The sequence below is a fragment of the Chenopodium album genome, chromosome 25, assembly GCF_948465745.1.
Source record: "Chenopodium album chromosome 25, dcCheAlbu1.1, whole genome shotgun sequence".
In the NCBI taxonomy this organism is placed as follows: domain Eukaryota; kingdom Viridiplantae; phylum Streptophyta; class Magnoliopsida; order Caryophyllales; family Amaranthaceae; genus Chenopodium; species Chenopodium album.
Genome location: NC_137858.1, coordinates 1,624,549 through 1,642,134, shown reverse-complemented (window position 1 = coordinate 1,642,134; position 17,586 = coordinate 1,624,549). Strand labels below are relative to the sequence as shown.

The 17,586-nt window shown below is 35.1% G+C and overlaps 2 protein-coding genes across 4 annotated transcripts; both read left to right on the top strand.

Annotated features, from left to right (window-relative positions):
* The first annotated feature begins 231 nt into the window (after positions 1-231).
* LOC145614305 (bifunctional protein FolD 4, chloroplastic-like) lies at positions 232-3,511 on the top strand. Of its 2 annotated transcripts, none has more exons than XM_081669339.1 (5): positions 232-576; positions 1,216-1,553; positions 2,115-2,351; positions 2,466-2,633; positions 2,942-3,511. In XM_081669339.1, exons 1-5 carry the CDS (start codon positions 402-404, stop codon positions 3,110-3,112), a joined length of 1,089 nt encoding a protein of 362 aa, XP_081525465.1. In that variant the 5' UTR covers positions 232-401; the 3' UTR covers positions 3,113-3,511. The 2 variants fall into 2 exon arrangements, with proteins under 2 accessions (XP_081525465.1, XP_081525466.1); XM_081669340.1 differs by having other exon boundaries at positions 234-576; positions 1,228-1,553.
* Positions 3,512-5,678: 2,167 nt separating this feature from the next.
* LOC145615593 (putative threonine aspartase) lies at positions 5,679-17,578 on the top strand. Of its 2 annotated transcripts, XM_081670667.1 has the most exons (11): positions 5,679-5,891; positions 6,267-6,317; positions 7,049-7,169; positions 7,272-7,356; positions 7,941-8,022; positions 8,125-8,248; positions 8,321-8,454; positions 9,855-10,018; positions 10,630-10,753; positions 10,873-10,977; positions 17,331-17,578. In XM_081670667.1, exons 1-11 carry the CDS (start codon positions 5,757-5,759, stop codon positions 17,415-17,417), a joined length of 1,212 nt encoding a protein of 403 aa, XP_081526793.1. In that variant the 5' UTR covers positions 5,679-5,756; the 3' UTR covers positions 17,418-17,578. The 2 variants fall into 2 exon arrangements, with proteins under 2 accessions (XP_081526793.1, XP_081526792.1); XM_081670666.1 differs by having other exon boundaries at positions 8,125-8,454.
* Positions 17,579-17,586: the final 8 nt, after the last annotated feature.

Below are 17,586 nucleotides of genomic sequence, written 5' to 3'. Positions count from 1 at the left end.
TATTGTGGGGTAATAGTCCTAAGGAGTAATGGGGAGAATTCAAGTTAATCTCTGAGATTGACATGAAATGTTAATCTCCTCTCACAATATATTGTTTTACTTTTATTATTAACTTGGAATGTTAATCTCGGAGATTAACTGGGGCTCCCTCGGAGTAATGGACTTTCCAGGAAAAAAAAAAAAACCAGGTATTTAACGGGAACCCGCGAAGCTTACAACCCTAAACAGTGAGGACATCAGGTTGGTATTTCTACTGCTTTGAGAGTAAGACCCATTCGTATCTTTCTGTTTCTACGGCTTCTGGGGTTTTGCAAATTCAGCTGATTGAAGGCTCAAGTCATAGCAATAAACTTTACGACAGAACTCCTACTCTTAAGCTTAAGCTTTCTTGTAACCCAACAATGGCTTCCATGATTTTCTCCGATTGTTCAACTGCTCGCCTTCTTCCACTCCGCTGCCATCGTAGCTGCACCGCTCTTTCCTTTTCTCGTCGGGTTTCTCTTCCTCTCACATCCTCAAGGTTTTTCCTACCTTCTCTCTCCTTCCAACCTCGTGCTTCCTCAACTTCTGTTTCAGGTATTAATCTTTCTGTTTTTTTACTAAGAAATTTCTTTAATTGATGATATTGAGACCATCCCTTTTCTTTTTATTGCTTTTTTGCGTCATTCAAATTCTGGGTTTTTGTTCTTTTTGTGTAATTCTTTTGGTCATTCAATGGCGCATTTTATCGAACACCTTTAAGGCTAATTGAAGTTTTCTCTTCAGAGTTGATTTCCTATGTTTTTCTTTATTGGTGTTTGTTTTCCTGTTGAATTTGATTAGAGGTTGTTGAATATATGGGGTTTAGCATCAAATTTACTTACTTTATCATCGTTACTCCTTAAATTTACTCCCAAAATTTAGATGCTCCTTAGTGTTTATTTCATATGTAGGTGAATTTCATTGTTTAAATTGAACAGTTTGTATCATTGTTCCTTGAGAGTAAAATAATAATGGAAGAAATATAGGATGTGATGGGTAGACGTTTTTGTATGAAACTCATTTTCGGAGTTGTAAGTGATTAGCTATTGCAATTTTTTTTTTTTTTTTTTTTTTTTTTTTTGGTAATTTTCATTGACTAAGAATTCTGTTTGTGTTATATGATAATGTTGGTTGATAATTGAATTGTTGTAGTTAGTTATACTTATAAAATTTTCATTTAATGATTCTTGTAAGCTCCCATTACAGCTAAAATGGCAACCGAGAGTTCTGCAAAAGTTATTGATGGTAAAGCAGTGGCAAAGCAAATTAGGGAGGAGATAGGTGTAGAAATAGCAAGAATGAAAGAAGCTACCGGTATTGTTCCGGGGTTGGCTGTGATCCTTGTTGGGGATAGAAAGGACTCTGCAACGTATGTTCGTAATAAGAAGAAAGCTTGTGATGCAGTGGGGATTAATTCTTTTGAAGCTCATTTGCCAGAAGATACAACAGAGCAGGAAGTGCTCAACTCTATCTCTAGGTTCAATGAAGATCCTTCCATCCATGGAATACTTGTTCAGTTACCTCTGCCTTCGGTATGCTTCTTGGAATGAATTGATTCTTCCTGTCCACATATTTTCTTCTGTATTTGTTGATATTATATCTTAATACTAAATAAATTCAAAATGGATTGCTTTAATTTGTCATTATTATCATGTTCCATCTTAGTTCTTTGTGAAGTAGTGTAACTATAATAGTTAGTATAACACACCTTATCACCAGATGGATGTTGCTTAAGGAATTTGATACTTGGTAAAATGCAGCTCTTCACTATTGTACCTACTTGTATTGTCCTATATATGGAGAAATTTTCAGTAGAAATTTGTTCCTGCAGCCATTTAAATCCACTACAGTGAAAATTTAGTGATGTCTCTTATTGACAAATTGATGAGAATTTGGTTATTAACATAAAATTATATGGGAAGATGTTTTCATTTATAGAAAGGCTTATTGCTCCATTGCTTGAAAATTGGATTTTACAAGGATGTTGACTATGTAGTTTGCACTACAATGATAAGGCATCCGCGTAGGTGGCTGTCTAATTTACTAACTTTTTTACTGGTGTATGGTGATTTAAAAAAATATGCTTTTTGCAGCATATGAATGAGGAGAAAATTTTGAATGCTGTTGGAATTGACAAGGATGTTGATGGATTTCACCCTTTGAATATTGGTCGTCTTGCAATGCGGGGTAGGGAACCCTTGTTTGTTCCATGTACACCCAAAGGATGTATTGAGTTGTTGCATAGATATGGAATTCAAATAAAAGGGAAAAAGGCAGTTGTGATTGGCCGCAGTAATATAGTTGGGATGCCGGCTGCTCTTTTGCTTCAGGTAAATTTTAAGCGTTAGCTCATATTTTTCATGTATGCATGTTATCAATTGAATCATGTATATTGAACATTTCTTTCTATCAAATATGACCTTTCGAACACTTGCTGTTTGCAGAGGGAAGATGCTACTGTTACTATAGTTCATTCTAGGACAAACAATCCTGAGGATATTATAAAAGAAGCAGATATTATCATTTCTGCTGTGGGACAAGCAAACATGGTTAGGGGTAGCTGGATCAAGCCTGGTGCTGCTATCATCGATGTTGGGATCAATCCAGTTGAGGTAAACCTGGACCATCTTATGTGCTCAACTACCTTCTTATTGGGCATGTCGTAATTTAGATTAGAGAATAAATATATTAGCAGTTTATGCAAGTTTCATGAATTATCAAAATATACTATGAAAGGCTATATTTCTCGCATTTGCATTATAAAGATTAGAAGTAAATTAGGAAGTGTCAGTGTGTCCCCAGTAATCCTAATTTAAATTCATAGAATTAATACCAACATCACATTTTTAATTTTAGTTAGTCAGTTTGAGATAGTGTCGTATATTCTTGCTAAGATTTCATATTTCATATGGAACAACAGGATCCAGCAAGTCCTCGAGGATATCGATTAGTTGGAGATGTTTGCTATGAAGAGGTTGTCAAGGTTGCTTCTGCTGTTACCCCTGTTCCTGGAGGTGTTGGACCAATGACCATTGCTATGCTTCTTTCAAATACTCTCAGCTCAGCAAAAAGGATGCACAATTTCAACTGATAATAGTGTTGATAGTTTTAGATTAGGAAGGTAGAAAGCAATTTACATGTTAGCCCAATTGCTTTGCTACACCTTATTTTTGCCCCCCTAAGTGTGGCTTTCACAAAGATGTGGGAATCGTCTCTGTTACAGCAGCAAATAACAATCCAAGATAAGCAACACAATCGTTAATCATTTGGGGCACTTTATTGCTCCCAATGCTGAGAAGTAGAGGATCTTGTAGGTTTAACTCCATCTCCCCTTGTCAACATTTGCCCAATACATGTTGGTTGGATGCATCTGCAATTCTCCTTCCTGTAAACCTGTTTGTTGTAATACAAAATTCGATTCCATGAATATCGTTGCAAAGAATATGTCATATAGGGATTTAAAAATGAAAACTGTGTTGCGTGTGTGTAACCCATTTGTTCATTTGAGTGACCCCTCTCCTTTTATTTTGACAAGAATAATTCATTTTTCCAATACGGTAACCTCATTTGATTATCATTGTAAATCCTCAAAAAGCCGAAACCCCCTTGTTCTAATCTCAATTATGCCAAGTCCAAACTAGTCTCGATTTTGATTTTGGGTGCCCAGGAGGCCAGGATTCTTGCCCACCACTATTTATACTCACAAGGCACGAGGTTTTAAAACATAAGGGAGGCAAAACTATATGTTACATGAAGTTTCCGATTTTGAACAAATCCAAACACACAATACTCATTTTTGAACAAAAAATCGAGCATGTACACACTGTAGCTTGTAAAGTCCAAACTCATACTCCGTATATTGTATGTATCATTGATTCTAGTTTCATTCCTACAATTGGTTTTGTATGGACCCGGTCTACAATTAATTATTGTAGACCCAAAATTTGACACAGATGATATAATTATCTTTTTGTGAGTCATATTTTGAATTATATAATCTCATATTAAACCATTTAATGAGATAATATAATTATCTTTAGGATGATAAAATTTAAAAATCATCTTTTTTTTGAATGATGTAACTTACTATTTGATACTTTTTATAATGATAAACTAGGTTAACCCCGTGCGATGCATGGTTTTATAATAAGAATTGAATAATAGATTTTTAACACATATTGAAAGAAAATTACTACTTCCTCCGTTTTCCTAACTAATTTTTAATTAAATATGAAAATACAATTCCAAAAAGTGCATAATTTTCATACTTCAATTAATTAGGAAATTTCAATTAAATTATATTATTAATTATTATTAACAACTCATAAATAACTAAATAGCATAATATGTGTAGAAAACCCAAAATTTAAAAATTCAAATGGAATTTAATTTTCAAATAAATGTTAAATAGGGTAACTTAGTTCCTTCAAAAAAAGAAAAGGTAGCTTAAAAAGAAAAAATATTAAATATGACATCATCCTTGCATTTTGGAGGGAAAAAATTAAATAAAGAAAGTAACACGTAAGCAGTGATGATGTCAACGGTTGTTATTTTAGTATATATATAGATTCACTTTTTGAGTGATACATTTACATAACAATTTCAGGATGATATAATCACTTTTGTAGTAATATAATCACATTTTGTATGATATAATCACATTCGTATGATATACTAGAAGGTTGGGTCTACAATAAGTTATTGTAGACCGGGTCTATTTTAGTTTTTATATGAGTACAATGCATTTTAGGGGATTCACCTTCCATACTTTTCATCGTTTGGGGACTCACCTTTCACTTTTCATCGTTTGGGGAATGCCGGTTTGTATTAAAAGTTTTCCGATGAAGTTTTCTTTCTTTTTATTTTTTATTTTTTTTATAGTACATCTAAATAAAAATAATGACACAAACTCCTCCTCCTACTAATAAAATAAAACACTGCTAATTAAAATAACCTAGGTTAGACTAAAGTCAAGCAACTTGCAACTTATAAACCTGTATTTTCTCAATTAATAATATGAGAAGTTACAAAATAAATCAAACTTGAGGTAAACTCATCAGCTTTGTACAATATATGCTATGGGTTTTTTTTTTTTAATCAAAATATTATTTGTTTTTAAAAATTCTCATTACTCATATACATTTTTTATTTTTATATTTTTGCAAAAAATTTTAACATTTTGGGGTTATCCGGTTACAATTTTAACGTTTTGGGTTCTGTAGTATCTTTAAACATTTTCCTCAAAAAAAAAAAAAAAATCTTTTAACATTTTGGGGTTTTCTTCTGCAATGTATTTTTTTTTTGTAGAGTCAAGGACTATAGATTAATTTTATATTCATAATTTTATCTCTTTGACAGTTGTAATCAATAAATTTAGGGGGAATTTTTTTTACTACCTCCGTTACATATTATTTGCAACGATTTGACATAAAGTAGAGAGAGAAAATGTCTAATCGTTGCAAATAATATGTAACAGAGGTAGTATAAAGTAACCGGTTTTTTGAATTTTGGTGACCGATAACCCTAAATGATGAAAAGTGAAAGGTGAGTCCCCAAACGAAGAAAAGCACGGAAGATGAATCCCTAAAAATGCATTTTACTCGTCTTTATATCATTCCTAATTTCAAACCCGGGGTTTAGGAACAAGGGTCCAAAAAAGGAAAATGGGGCGTTGCCTAAGAAAGGAGTGCAAAAGCCTCGCGCTGAAACTGTAGTGTAGTGAGCAAAGAGCAAGTATGGCGGAAGAAGGAAGTCCCCCATTTTTCGTGGCAGTTCATGTCGGCGCCGGATTCCATGCTCCTTCCAACGAGAAGCCTCTCAGATCCGCCATGAATCGAGCTTGCCTTGCTGCTGCTTCCATTCTTCGCATGGTTTTACATCTTCCTCTTTCTCTCTCCTTTTTTACATCATTCAATTCGTTGCTTCTTTCTGCTTAGCTTTTTCGATCAACTTGGAATTCTTTAGATAATTGTTGAGATGATTTTTCATTTGAGAACTTATTTAAATTGATTTAATTCCCCAAAAAAAGGGGGAAAATTGCATATGATATCGTGTGACTTGTTCAATTCTTACACTTTGTACTATCTGCCAGTGTATGATTGGTTTGATTTGGGATTTTTTATTTATGGAACAAGGGTTTACTTTTATTGGATAAAGGGTTATTAAAAATGGATTCTTGTGAAATACAGAATAATTTCTATGCTAGTGCCATTGGAACTAATTCTTCTTTCTCAAATTTGACTTAGGATTCTGGTGAATGTGTTGATGCAGTTGAAGCAGCGATTCGAGTTTTGGAGGTAATCTTGCTTATTTCTGCGGTTTCACAAATAGTTTGAGGTTTTCTTCTAGTGTGTAGCTATGCATCCTTTACCAAATGTTCTATTTAATGGAGGGACTATCTAATGACTATTGAGTACTAGTTATAATCCATTCAGGCCCTTTTATGATCACCTTAATTTCACTTATTTTAGAACTAATACGTTCAAATAAGGGTCAATAAATTCAGATAAGGGTTGCCAAGTATAGAGTATAATTTTTAATTATATGTAGTAATAAGTTCACATGAGTGAAGATCGGGTAAATAGAATGCACTCTAAGCTATGCTTTCTCGTGATCATCCATTGGATTGTCAATTACTTTGTTTTTCATGGAAACAATGGGCTTATTAATTATTATATTAAGATCCTTTGTCAATTACTTTGTTTTTACTGGAAACAATAGGCTTATTATATTAAGATCCTTCATTCACCATCTTTATGCCATTGTTAAGATTGATAACACTTTGATTTATCTCAAAATCCTTTATCCTTAAACCCAACTTTTTGTTATGGTAGATATCCCATTTTCAACATGATTGTCTACTTAATGAAGTTGTTTGAACTTATGGGAAAAACATATGAGAAATTATTTTTGTTCCTGATGTTAATGCTAATATATTCATTGAGTCATTCCTTCTAGATGGGAGAAACATAGATTCATCAGGTATTCCATTTTATTTCCAATATTTACGTAATTTTCTTTTCTAAAGGATGATCCCAGCACAAATGCTGGCCGTGGCTCAAATTTGACAGAGGATGGCCATGTTGAATGTGATGCTAGCATCATGGATGGTGAATCTGGGGCATTTGCTGCTGTTGGAGCAGTTCCAGGTATCTAAATGCTGATTTCAGCATTTTCAGGTTGTCCAATTTTTTATTCATTTTAATTCCTGATTCTTATTTTTTTCATCCATTTCATTTTTTGTAGATCAGGTGTTCGAAATCCCATCCAAGTTGCTGCTTGCTTAATCAAGGAACAAAAGATGGGACCTTCATTGCTTGGCCGAATGCCACCAACGTAATTATTTTCTACTCTTGTCTTCTTTTATTACAAAAGTTGTACTCTCCAGTCGAGTATGGAAGTTTATAAGCAGGCCATATGATTTCTAGAGCATGACTTAAGCCTTCAATATTAATTAATCGGGACCATTTGTATTAGGTATCATCTATGGTTCGAATAGATAGTATGGAATATGGGGTCACTATAGGGTAGTTCACTGCTAGGAAGTCATCCTCTATTTTGACTTGTATATGTAGCTCCTAGTTATATCCTCTGTCTGAAAGATTCTTACACATTATATATCTATTGGCTGTCTTTGTCCACAAACTCCATCATCAAGGCTTCAAAGGTCTTTAAGAGAAGAAACAGAGAGAATTTCATTAAGGGCTTGATATGAAGGGGTTCCTTCTGTATGGAAAAACCGAAAAAGGAATTGGTGAAGACCTACCCATTAAGCAAAATTAGAAAGAAAAAAAATAGTCTCCCTTATGCTTTTAGTGTGTAGAAGTGTCTCTGGTCTTTTACATTGTATATTATGATGAGCACTAAGGGCTAATCTCATTTGAATTGTTTTTGAGTTGTATATTATTTGGTCTTTGCAGCTTCTTAGTTGGTGAAGGTGCTCATAAGTGGGCGAAATCAAAGAGCATTATCTGTGCTGAAACAGTAACAGAGGCTGAAAAGGTTCTTCCCTCTACCACCTAAAAATAGTTTCTATTCCGAAAGGGTGGAAATTCTCTCTGGTTCTAAATGTGTATAGCGTGACTTTTCATCTTATGGATACAGTGGTTAGTGACTGAAAGAACCAGATTACAATGGTGCAAGTATAAAGCAATGCTTGATGCTGCCAAGACACATATAGGAGCAATACTTCCTAGCAGTAGATCTCAGAAAAAAGAGTTATTATATGGTAAGTCTTCTCTACAAACAGTACTAATTTGTGCCCTAGATGTGGAAGCTTATACCTGTGATGCCTTTGTAGGAATTGAGGATGTTGAGTCCTCTACATTGTGGGCAATAGAAGAAGACTGCATCATGGACACCATTGGAGTCATATGTATTGACCGTGCTGGACACGTTGCCTCTGGAGCCTCCAGTGGTGGTATTGCAATGAAGGTACTGAATTTGAAGTTGCTTCTTTTGGTCGTCCAATCCATCTTCAGTTAAGCTGGTTCTTTTTTCAGTTCTACTCAATCCCATCCCTGATCCCACTTAAATTCCTGCACAGGAGAAACAAATATATATGATAAAGTAGCTAATTCAATTGAATTATTCTTCATTTAGTGTTTGCTGCTCTATATACTGAGTGTGGATCTACTTGTTTCACCTCTCACTTTTCTGGTGTGCTGTGAATGAGTATAACAATTTAGAGTATCAATTGCAGAAACTATTATTCCTACATCAAAGAATTACACTAAAAGAGAGAGTTGGGAAAGTTCAATAAAACTGACAGGATAGAGCTGAAATGTCAAGCTGCTAGTTTCTGCCAGATTCTGACCTTTTGATGGGTGTCACAGTGAAGCATTAATAAATTACACTTGGCGTAAGATTTTTTCCATCCTTGTCAACTCCATAATGAACCGAGTCCTTGAGATGTGGGTTCTTCTTACGAGGCTACAATCAAGCTATAAATGTATGGCGTGGTCTGTAACTTTGTAATTTGATCTTTAACTGATGAACACAATATTGGGTACCAGCATTCCCATGCCAACATTCTTGTGTAGGTTGGACTTGTGTATTATTTTATGTGCTTCTGTTTGTCTTAGGTTAAATTCAGGATACAATGCAGAATCTCCCAGATTTTCCTCTTGTGCATTGAATTTTTTAATTCAGCCTCAAGAAGTGTAAGTGTCCCATGTTATGAAAGGAGGAGATTGATTAATGTGTCTGTCTGTGTTTTGTTGTTTGTGTGTATTTGTAAAGGACTGAGTTCGGTCACCCAGTAGAAATCAATATAACAGCACGAATTTCTGATTTTAACTAGCAAATTAGTAAAGGTGAAAGCTTTAAATTGATTGATAATGGTGGAATGGTTACAAACGATAATTTAATAGCTTAAGGGCTTAAGGCTATCAATCTTCGATGTGAGTTTAGCTCACAACTCTCCATTAATGGCCTTAGGCCATAACTCTCCAAAAGGTTCTCACCAAATATCTGCCTATCTATTTCCTTCCCTTCCCTCTCTATTTATACTAAGGACTATTAACCTAGTGAGCTAATATTACTAGAATACCTATACTACCCCTCCTTAGGTTGATCTATTACAGTATTTGTTTGTAAATCAGAAGTACATATGAAAAGGAAAACTCATTTATTGTCTTATTGATGCTACTCCTAAAAAGCTGGATTTTCCATATGTCTTATATATTCAGTGTTAGTATTCTTTTTTTTTTTTTAGTTGCTTATTATGAGTGGTAAAATATCAATTTAGCTTACCTTTTCTACTGCTTTTTCTTCATAAATAGTACATAATAATATTTTAATTAAAGTGATATTGAGGTATTTTCTCTTTATAGGTGAGTGGACGAGTAGGATTAGCAGGCATGTATGGCTCTGGTTGTTGGGCATCCTCAAAAGGACACTTTGGAGCTCCATTTCCTGTAGGTTGTTGCACTACTGGAGCAGGAGAGTATTTGATGAGAGCTTTTGCCGCAAGGGAATGTTGCACATCATTGTCATTGTACTATATCTTGACCTTTTTTTGTCCATAGCTTGATTATTGATGAGCTAGCATGTAGCAGTTATTTTTTAGTATGTTCTCTAGAAGACTTGCAGCTTCTTTCACGCCGAATGTAATGTGTGGTTAATAATATATCTTATTCAAGAGGTCAAATGTTGGCTCTTTTTCTTTCATTCTTTCTTTATTGTTGTTTTCAATAATGTCACTACTATTGTTGGCTAGCCGTTCTCCTTGTAGACCAGATGTTCCTGTGTGTGCTATTTTAGTCTGCTTTATTCCTAATAATTGGCTTATGCTAGCAATTTAGACAACTTTCTGTTGGGAAGCAGTAAAAGTTGCTTGTGAAAGTAATCTTTTTAAGTTGGTCCACCCTTTGATTGTTATGACTGCAAGTTTGAGTGCCAAAGCATATCCCACCCCGTAGTTGCTGTGTTGGAGTTTCTAGATGTTGCTTATTCTTGCCCACCCCATTGATGATTTTTTTGGAGTATATTCTATCTTGATTTAAGATCCTTGTTAAGAAAAATAACATTGAATTTCTGGGAAAATAACATCCTTGGCCCTTGGGCCAATTCCTCAATTGATGATTGAATCGGTCCATCTAATAACAGGTCACAGGCAGGTCCGGCTTCTGCTTGTATTAAAATTCTTCGTTTGGTAGTTCAGGCTGGTACACAACAAGATGCCGATGGCAGTGCTGGGATCCTCCTCGTCCAAGCTGATGCTCCTCTGGTGGTAACTACCTGAACTAGAGGCCAAATCCTTGTGGAACTTGTTTTAGTTCTTATAGTTGTTCTTTTCCTCCTATTGAATTGTTTTTATGTCTTTAAACTGTTTTGATATACTTGTTCCAGGGTCCTAATAATACACCAGAGCTGAAAGCAGTTGAGATTGCTGCTGGATATTCATCACAGTCATTTGGGATAGGATACTTTGGAAGCTCAATGGCAAAGCCAAAGGTACTTTTTTTTTTTTTTTTTTTTTTTTTTTTTTTGCATGGCATACAACTGCTTATGCATAATTTTCCATTATAATGCCGCATTTAAATGTGATGCAAATTTCTCTGATAGGTTAGTGTAACCTATTGTGTAGTGTTTGATTGATCCTTCCATCTGCTACTTTGATATAGCCCATTTCAGTTTTGGTTGTTGTGTTGTGTAATTGCTTCATGGCTTCACCTATATCACATATTCTTCATTTAATCCAAGGGCAGGGCCTGGGATTGGGGTGTTTGGGTGAGCTACTTGTTTTCTACCTTTGCCTGGATTTCAGTACATTGATAGTTGATTCTTGATTGTCTAGAGCCCGGGTTTACCTTTTATCTAATTAATGCATCCCTTCCAGAAGTCAGGGTTTGTTGCACATATTAGCTCTAGAATTACTAAGGTTATCCGAGTAGCAGCCTCAAGCCCATGTTTGAAAGCTCGCCGTCAGCCACCATCTTTGTTTGTTTTCCTTGAAATTTTTAAGACCCACAAAAATTGAACCACTACCATTTTCGATCAAGCTCAATCAAAACTTGTTTGAGCACCGCCCATTAGCCCGCCTCCAACACTGCGCTTCGAAGTTCCACCACTAGCGGCTGCAATAGTGTTGTAATTGTTGCTGTTGAGAGACAAGGTTGCTAGTGGCTGCGGTGGGGGAATAATGGAGAGAAGAGGTGTTTTTTTAACAAAAATTCTAACCATAGTTAGTTTTCTAACCTAAAGTTTAAGTTAAAACATTTCATTTAGGTTATAAGGTGGAATAAATTTTTTATTAGGGTGATTTTATGAAATTAAAAAAGGGAGGGTTACCAACTAGAAGTTGCAAAAATTGAGGCTTATCACGTAGAATTTCTCTTATAAATATGATTACATAATATGACATCATTATAGTCAAGTCACATCACTTCAATATACTTCCATGATATCATTATATTAATATGATATCATTATAGTCAAGCCACATCACTTCAATGTACTTTTATGACATCATTATAATCAAGTTACATCACATTATTACACTTATATGACATCATTATGCTTCATGATTTTCAAAATAGAGTCAAAACTCACTCTTGGTACCTTATACGCTTATAGACATCTTTATCGGTGTCTTATGGTTTCAAACCTTCATATATGACACCAGGAGTCACCCCACGCATACAATTTATCTTTTGAAAAAATGTCAAAAATGGACCCAAAATCGTGTATTATAGCCGATTGGACAATTTTCCACTTTTTTTGACCCTGAAAAAATTTTTCCGAGATGCTTACCATGGACCCTAATACACCCCGGGAATCCATTTGTGTGGGTAACCATCCAATATGTCTTTGAACGGTCAATTTACCCGTTAACAACTTGCACCGATTTCATAAACTCAAGCCTACCTCGGACGTTTATGACAACATTTAATAATCATATATGGTTCCAAAAGACATTATATGACCTCGAAATACATCCCCTAGTATCTAAAGACTTTTCGACACCGGGTCTCACAACTTTAAAAATTGTTCAAGAAGCGTGGATAATAGCCTTCAATTTTGGAATTTTTCGAGTTTTTTGGCCCAAAAATAAAAATTGTCGAGATGTTTACCATGGTCCCTAATGTCCTCCGGGAGTCCAATTCAGTGGGTAAAATCATCCAATATGCCTTTGAACGGTCAATTTACCCGTTAACAACTTGCGCCGATTTCATAAACTCAAACCTACCTAGGACGTTTATGACAACATTTAATGATTATATATGGTTCCAAACGACATTATATGATCGCAAGATGTATTCCCTGGTATCTCAAGCCTTTTTGACACCGAGTCCGAAACCTCCAAAATTGCTCAAAAATCGTGGATAATAGTCTTCAATTTTGGAATTTTTCGAGTTTTTTTGGCCCAAAAATAAAAATTACCGAGATGTTTACCATGATCCCTAATACCTTCCAGGAGTCTAATTGGGTGGGTAGAACCATCCAATTTGCCTTTAAACGGTAAAATTACCCGTTAACAACTTGCATCAATTTCATTAACTCAAGTCTGCCTAGGACGTTTATGACAACATTTAATGATCATATATGGTTCCAAACGGAATTATATGATCCCGAGATGTATTCCCTAGCATCTCAAGACTTTTCAACACCAAGTCTTGAAACCTCCAAAATTGCTCAAAAAACGTGGTTAATAGCCTTCAATTTTTGAATTTTTCGAGTTTTTTTGGCCTAAAAAAAAATTGCCGAGATGTTTACCATGGTCCCTAATATCCTCCAGGAGTCGAATTGGGTGGGTAAAACCATCCAATATTCTTTTGAATGGTCAATTTACTCGTTAACAACTTGCACGATTTCATAAACTCAAGCTTATATAAGACGTTTATGACAACATTTAATGATCATATATGGTTCCAAACAACATTATATGATCCCAAGATGTATACACTGGTATCTCAAGGCTTTTTGACACAGAGTTCCGGAACCTCTAAAATTGCTCAAAAAACGTGGATAATAGCCTTCAATTTTGGAAATTTTCGAGTTTTTTTTGGCAAAAAATAAAAATTACCGACATGATTAACATGGTCTCTAATACCCTCTAGGAGTCTAATTGGGAGGGTAGAATCATCCAATTTGCCTTTAAACGGTCAATTTACCCGTTAATAACTTGCATCGATTTCATTAACTCAAGTCTACCTAGGACGTTTATGACAACATTTAATGATAATATATGGTTCCAAACGGCATTATATGATCCCGATATATATTCCACACCATCTCAAGGCTTTTCGACACCAAGTCCCGAAACCTCCAAAATTGCTCAAAAAACGTAGATAATAGCCTACAAATTTGGAATTTTCGAACTTTTTTGGCCCAAAAATAAAAATTACCAAGATGTTTACTATGATCCTTAATACCTTGCAGAAGTCTAATTGGGTGGGTAGAACCATCCAATTTGCCTTTAAACGGTAAAATTACCCGTTAACAACCTGCATCAATTTCATTAACTCAAGTCTACCTAGGACGTTTTTGACAACATTTAATGATCATATATGGTTCCAAACGGAATTATATGATCTCGAGATGTATTCCCTAGCATCTCAAGGCTTTTCGACACCAAGTCCCGAAACCTCAAAAATTGCTTAAAAAACGTGGTTAATAGCCTTCAATTTTGGAATTTTTCGAGTTTTTTTTGCCTAAAAAAAAATTGCCGAGATGTTTACCATAGTCCCTAATACCCTCCAGGAGTCCAATTGAGTGGGTAAAACCATTCAATATGCTTTTGAACAATCAATTTACCTGTTAACAACTTGCATATATTTCATTAACTCAAGTCTACCTAAGACGTTTAAGACAACATTTAATGATCATATATGGTTCCAAACGGCATTATATGATCTTTAGATGTATTACCTAGCATCTCAAGGCTTTTGGACACCGAGTCTCGAAATCTCCAAAATTGCTCAAAAAACGTGGTTAATAGCCTTCAATTTCGAAATTTTTTAGTTTTTTTGGCCCAAAAATAAAAATTACTGAGATGATTAACATGGTCACTTATACCCTCTAGGAGTCTAATTGGGTAGAACCATCCAATTTGCTTTTAAACGGTAAAATTACCCGTTAACAACTTGCATCAAGTTCATTAACTCAAGTCTACCTAAGACGTTTAAGACAACATTTAATATCATATATGGTTCCAAACGGCATTATATGATCCCGAGATGTATTCCTTAGCATCTCGAGGATTTTTGACACCGAGTCTCAACACCTCCAAAATTGATCAAAAAACGTGGTTAATTGCCTTCAATTTTGGAATTTTTCGAGTTTTTTTGGCACGAAAATAAAAATTGTCGAAATGTTTACCATGGTCCTTAATATCCTGTTGAAGTCCAATTGAGTGGGTAAAACCATTCAATATGCTTTTGAACAATCAATTTACCCGTTGACAACTTGCATATATTTCATTAACTCAAGTCTACCTAAGACGTTTATGACAACATTTAATGATCATATATGGTTCCATACGACATTATATGATCTTTAGATGTATTCCCTAGCATCTAATGGCTTTTCGACACCGAGTCCCGAAACCACCAAAATTGCTCAAAAAACGTGGTTAATAGCCTTTAATTTTGGAATTTTTAGTTTTTTTGGCCCAAAAATAAAAATTGCCGAGTTGTTTACCATGGTCCCTAATATCCTCCGGGAGTCCAATTGAGGGGTAAAATAATCCAATATGCCTTTGAACGGTCAATTTACCCGTTAACAACTTGCGCCGATTTCATAAACTCAAACCTACCTAGGACGTTTTTGACAACATTTAATGATCATATATGGTTCCAAACGACATTATATGATCCCAAGATGTATTCCCTGGTATCTCAAGCCTTTTTGACACCGAGTCTCGAAATCTCCAAAATTACTCAAAAAACGTGGATAACAGTCTTCAATTTTGGAATTTTTCGAGTTTTTTTGGCCCAAAAATAAAAATTACCGAGATGTTTAACATGATCCCTAATACCCTCCGGGAGTCTAATTAGGTGGGTAGTACCTTCCAATTTGCCTTTAAACGGTCAATTTACCCGTTAAAAATTTGCATCGATTTCATTAACTCAAGTCTACCTAGGACGTTTATGACAACATTTAATGATCATATATGGTTCCAAACGACATTATTTGATCCCGAGATGTATTCCCTAGCATCTCAAGGCTTTTCGACACTAAGTCCCGAAACCTCTAAAATTGCTCAAAAAACGTAGATAATAGCCTTCAATTTTGGAATTTTTCGTGCTTTTTTGGCTAAAAAAAAAAATTAACGAGATATTTACCATGATCCCTAATACCTTCCAGGAGTCTAATTGGGTGGGTAAAACCATCCAATTTGCTTTAAAACAGTAAAATTATCCGTTACCAACTTGCATCAATTTCATTAACTCAAGTCTACCTGGACGTTTATGACAACATTTAATGATCATATATGGTTCTAAACGGAATTATATGACCCCGAAAATGTATTCCCTAGCATCTCAAGGCTTTTCTACACCAAATCCCGAAACCTCCAAAATTGCTCAAAAACGTTGTTTATAGGCTTCAATTTTGGAATTTTTCAAGTTTTTTTGGCACAAAATTAAAAATTGCCGAGATGTTTACCATGGTCCCTAATACCCTCTGGGAGTCCAATTGAGTGGGTAAAACCATCCAATATGCTTTTGAACGGTCAATTTACTCGTCAACAACTTGCACGATTTCATAAACTCAAGCTTACCTAGGACGTTTTTGACAATATTTAATGATTATATGTGGTTCCAAACAACATTATATGATCCCAAGATGTATTCCCTGGTATCTCAAGGGTTTTTGACACCAAGTCTTGAAACCTCTAAAATTGCCCAAAAAACGTGGATGGGTGGGTAGAACCATCCAATTTTTGACACCGAGTCTCGAAACCTCCAAAATTGCCCAATAGCCTTCTATTTTGGAATTTTTCGAGTTTTTTTGGCTCTAAAATAAAAATTACCGAGATGTTTAACATGGTCCCTAATACCTTCTGGGAGTCTAGTTGGGTGGGTAGAACCATCCAATTTTCCTTTAAACGGTCAATTTACCCGTCCTCAACTTGCACCGATTTATAAACTCAAGCCTATCTAGGACGTTTATGATAACATTTAATGATCATATATGGTTTCAAACGGCATTGTATGACCTTGAGATGTATTCCCTAGTATCTCAAGACTTTCCGATATCGTATGCCGAAACTTCCAAAATTGCTCAAAAATTGTGGATATTAGCCTTCAATTTTGTAATTTTTCGGGTTTTTTTGGCACGAAAATAAAAATTGCTCAAATGTTTACCATGGTCCTTAATGTCTTCCGGCAATCCAATTGGGTGGGTGGAACCATCCAATTTTCCTTTAAGCATCCACTTTACCCGTTTTGGTACACGCTTCTTGTTTTGGCTATAAGCTTTCACGGGGTCTTTACGTAGCCAAATAATGGTCATATATGGTCTGGAACCGTATTATATGACCCCGGATGCTCCGATTTCGTGTATAACCTTTATATTTGGCTTCCGTGTATCATTTTTTCACCCGACCACCCGACGAGATTATAGATATACTATCCTTATAGTGATAATTTTTCTATAGTCGGACTGTCTACTTGTTATCAACCCTTGACCAATGATCTGCCATTGTTCAAAGCAGTTACTTGCTTCATGGTTATTATCTTGTTAATGACAGGGTTCAAATATCCATCATTGGCAAGAAATGAAAAGTGCTACGTAGCATTTTTACATCATAATAGGTTCATGTAGGTTCTTGCAAAATTTACTTCATAATTTGCTTTCTGCAGGTTTCAATTTTACGGAACAAGAAACTGCAGACCATGAAAGGGATAGACCACTTTGAAGCCAAAATCAATGTTACAATTGGAAGCTGAAGTTTCTTTTTTTTTTTTTTTAAAGCAGTCATCATTTTTTTACACTCTCTTCGGTAATCTGTGACTGCAATATTTGGTTAAAGTTTCAGCTCTATATACTGTTATGTTTGCAGTCAGACAAAATTACAAGCAGATATCAGAAAGTTACAAGACAGATGCCAAAAGCTGT

What these genes read in the sequence shown, in the direction of transcription:
- LOC145614305 (XM_081669339.1), top strand. Translation starts at nt 402, where the DNA reads ATGGCTTCCATGATTTTCTCCGATTGTTCAACTGCTCGCCTTCTTCCA. An exon ending in CGGCTGCTCTTTTGCTTCAG is followed by an intron (nt 2,352 to 2,465) that starts GTAAATTTTAAG and finishes TGCTGTTTGCAG; the next exon opens with AGGGAAGATGCTACTGTTAC. An exon ending in TTGGGATCAATCCAGTTGAG is followed by an intron (nt 2,634 to 2,941) that starts GTAAACCTGGAC and finishes ATGGAACAACAG; the next exon opens with GATCCAGCAAGTCCTCGAGG.
- LOC145615593 (XM_081670666.1), top strand. Translation starts at nt 5,757, where the DNA reads ATGGCGGAAGAAGGAAGTCCCCCATTTTTCGTGGCAGTTCATGTCGGC. An exon ending in GTGGTGGTATTGCAATGAAG is followed by an intron (nt 8,455 to 9,854) that starts GTACTGAATTTG and finishes TTCTCTTTATAG; the next exon opens with GTGAGTGGACGAGTAGGATT. An exon ending in TGTTGCACATCATTGTCATT is followed by an intron (nt 10,019 to 10,629) that starts GTACTATATCTT and finishes ATCTAATAACAG; the next exon opens with GTCACAGGCAGGTCCGGCTT.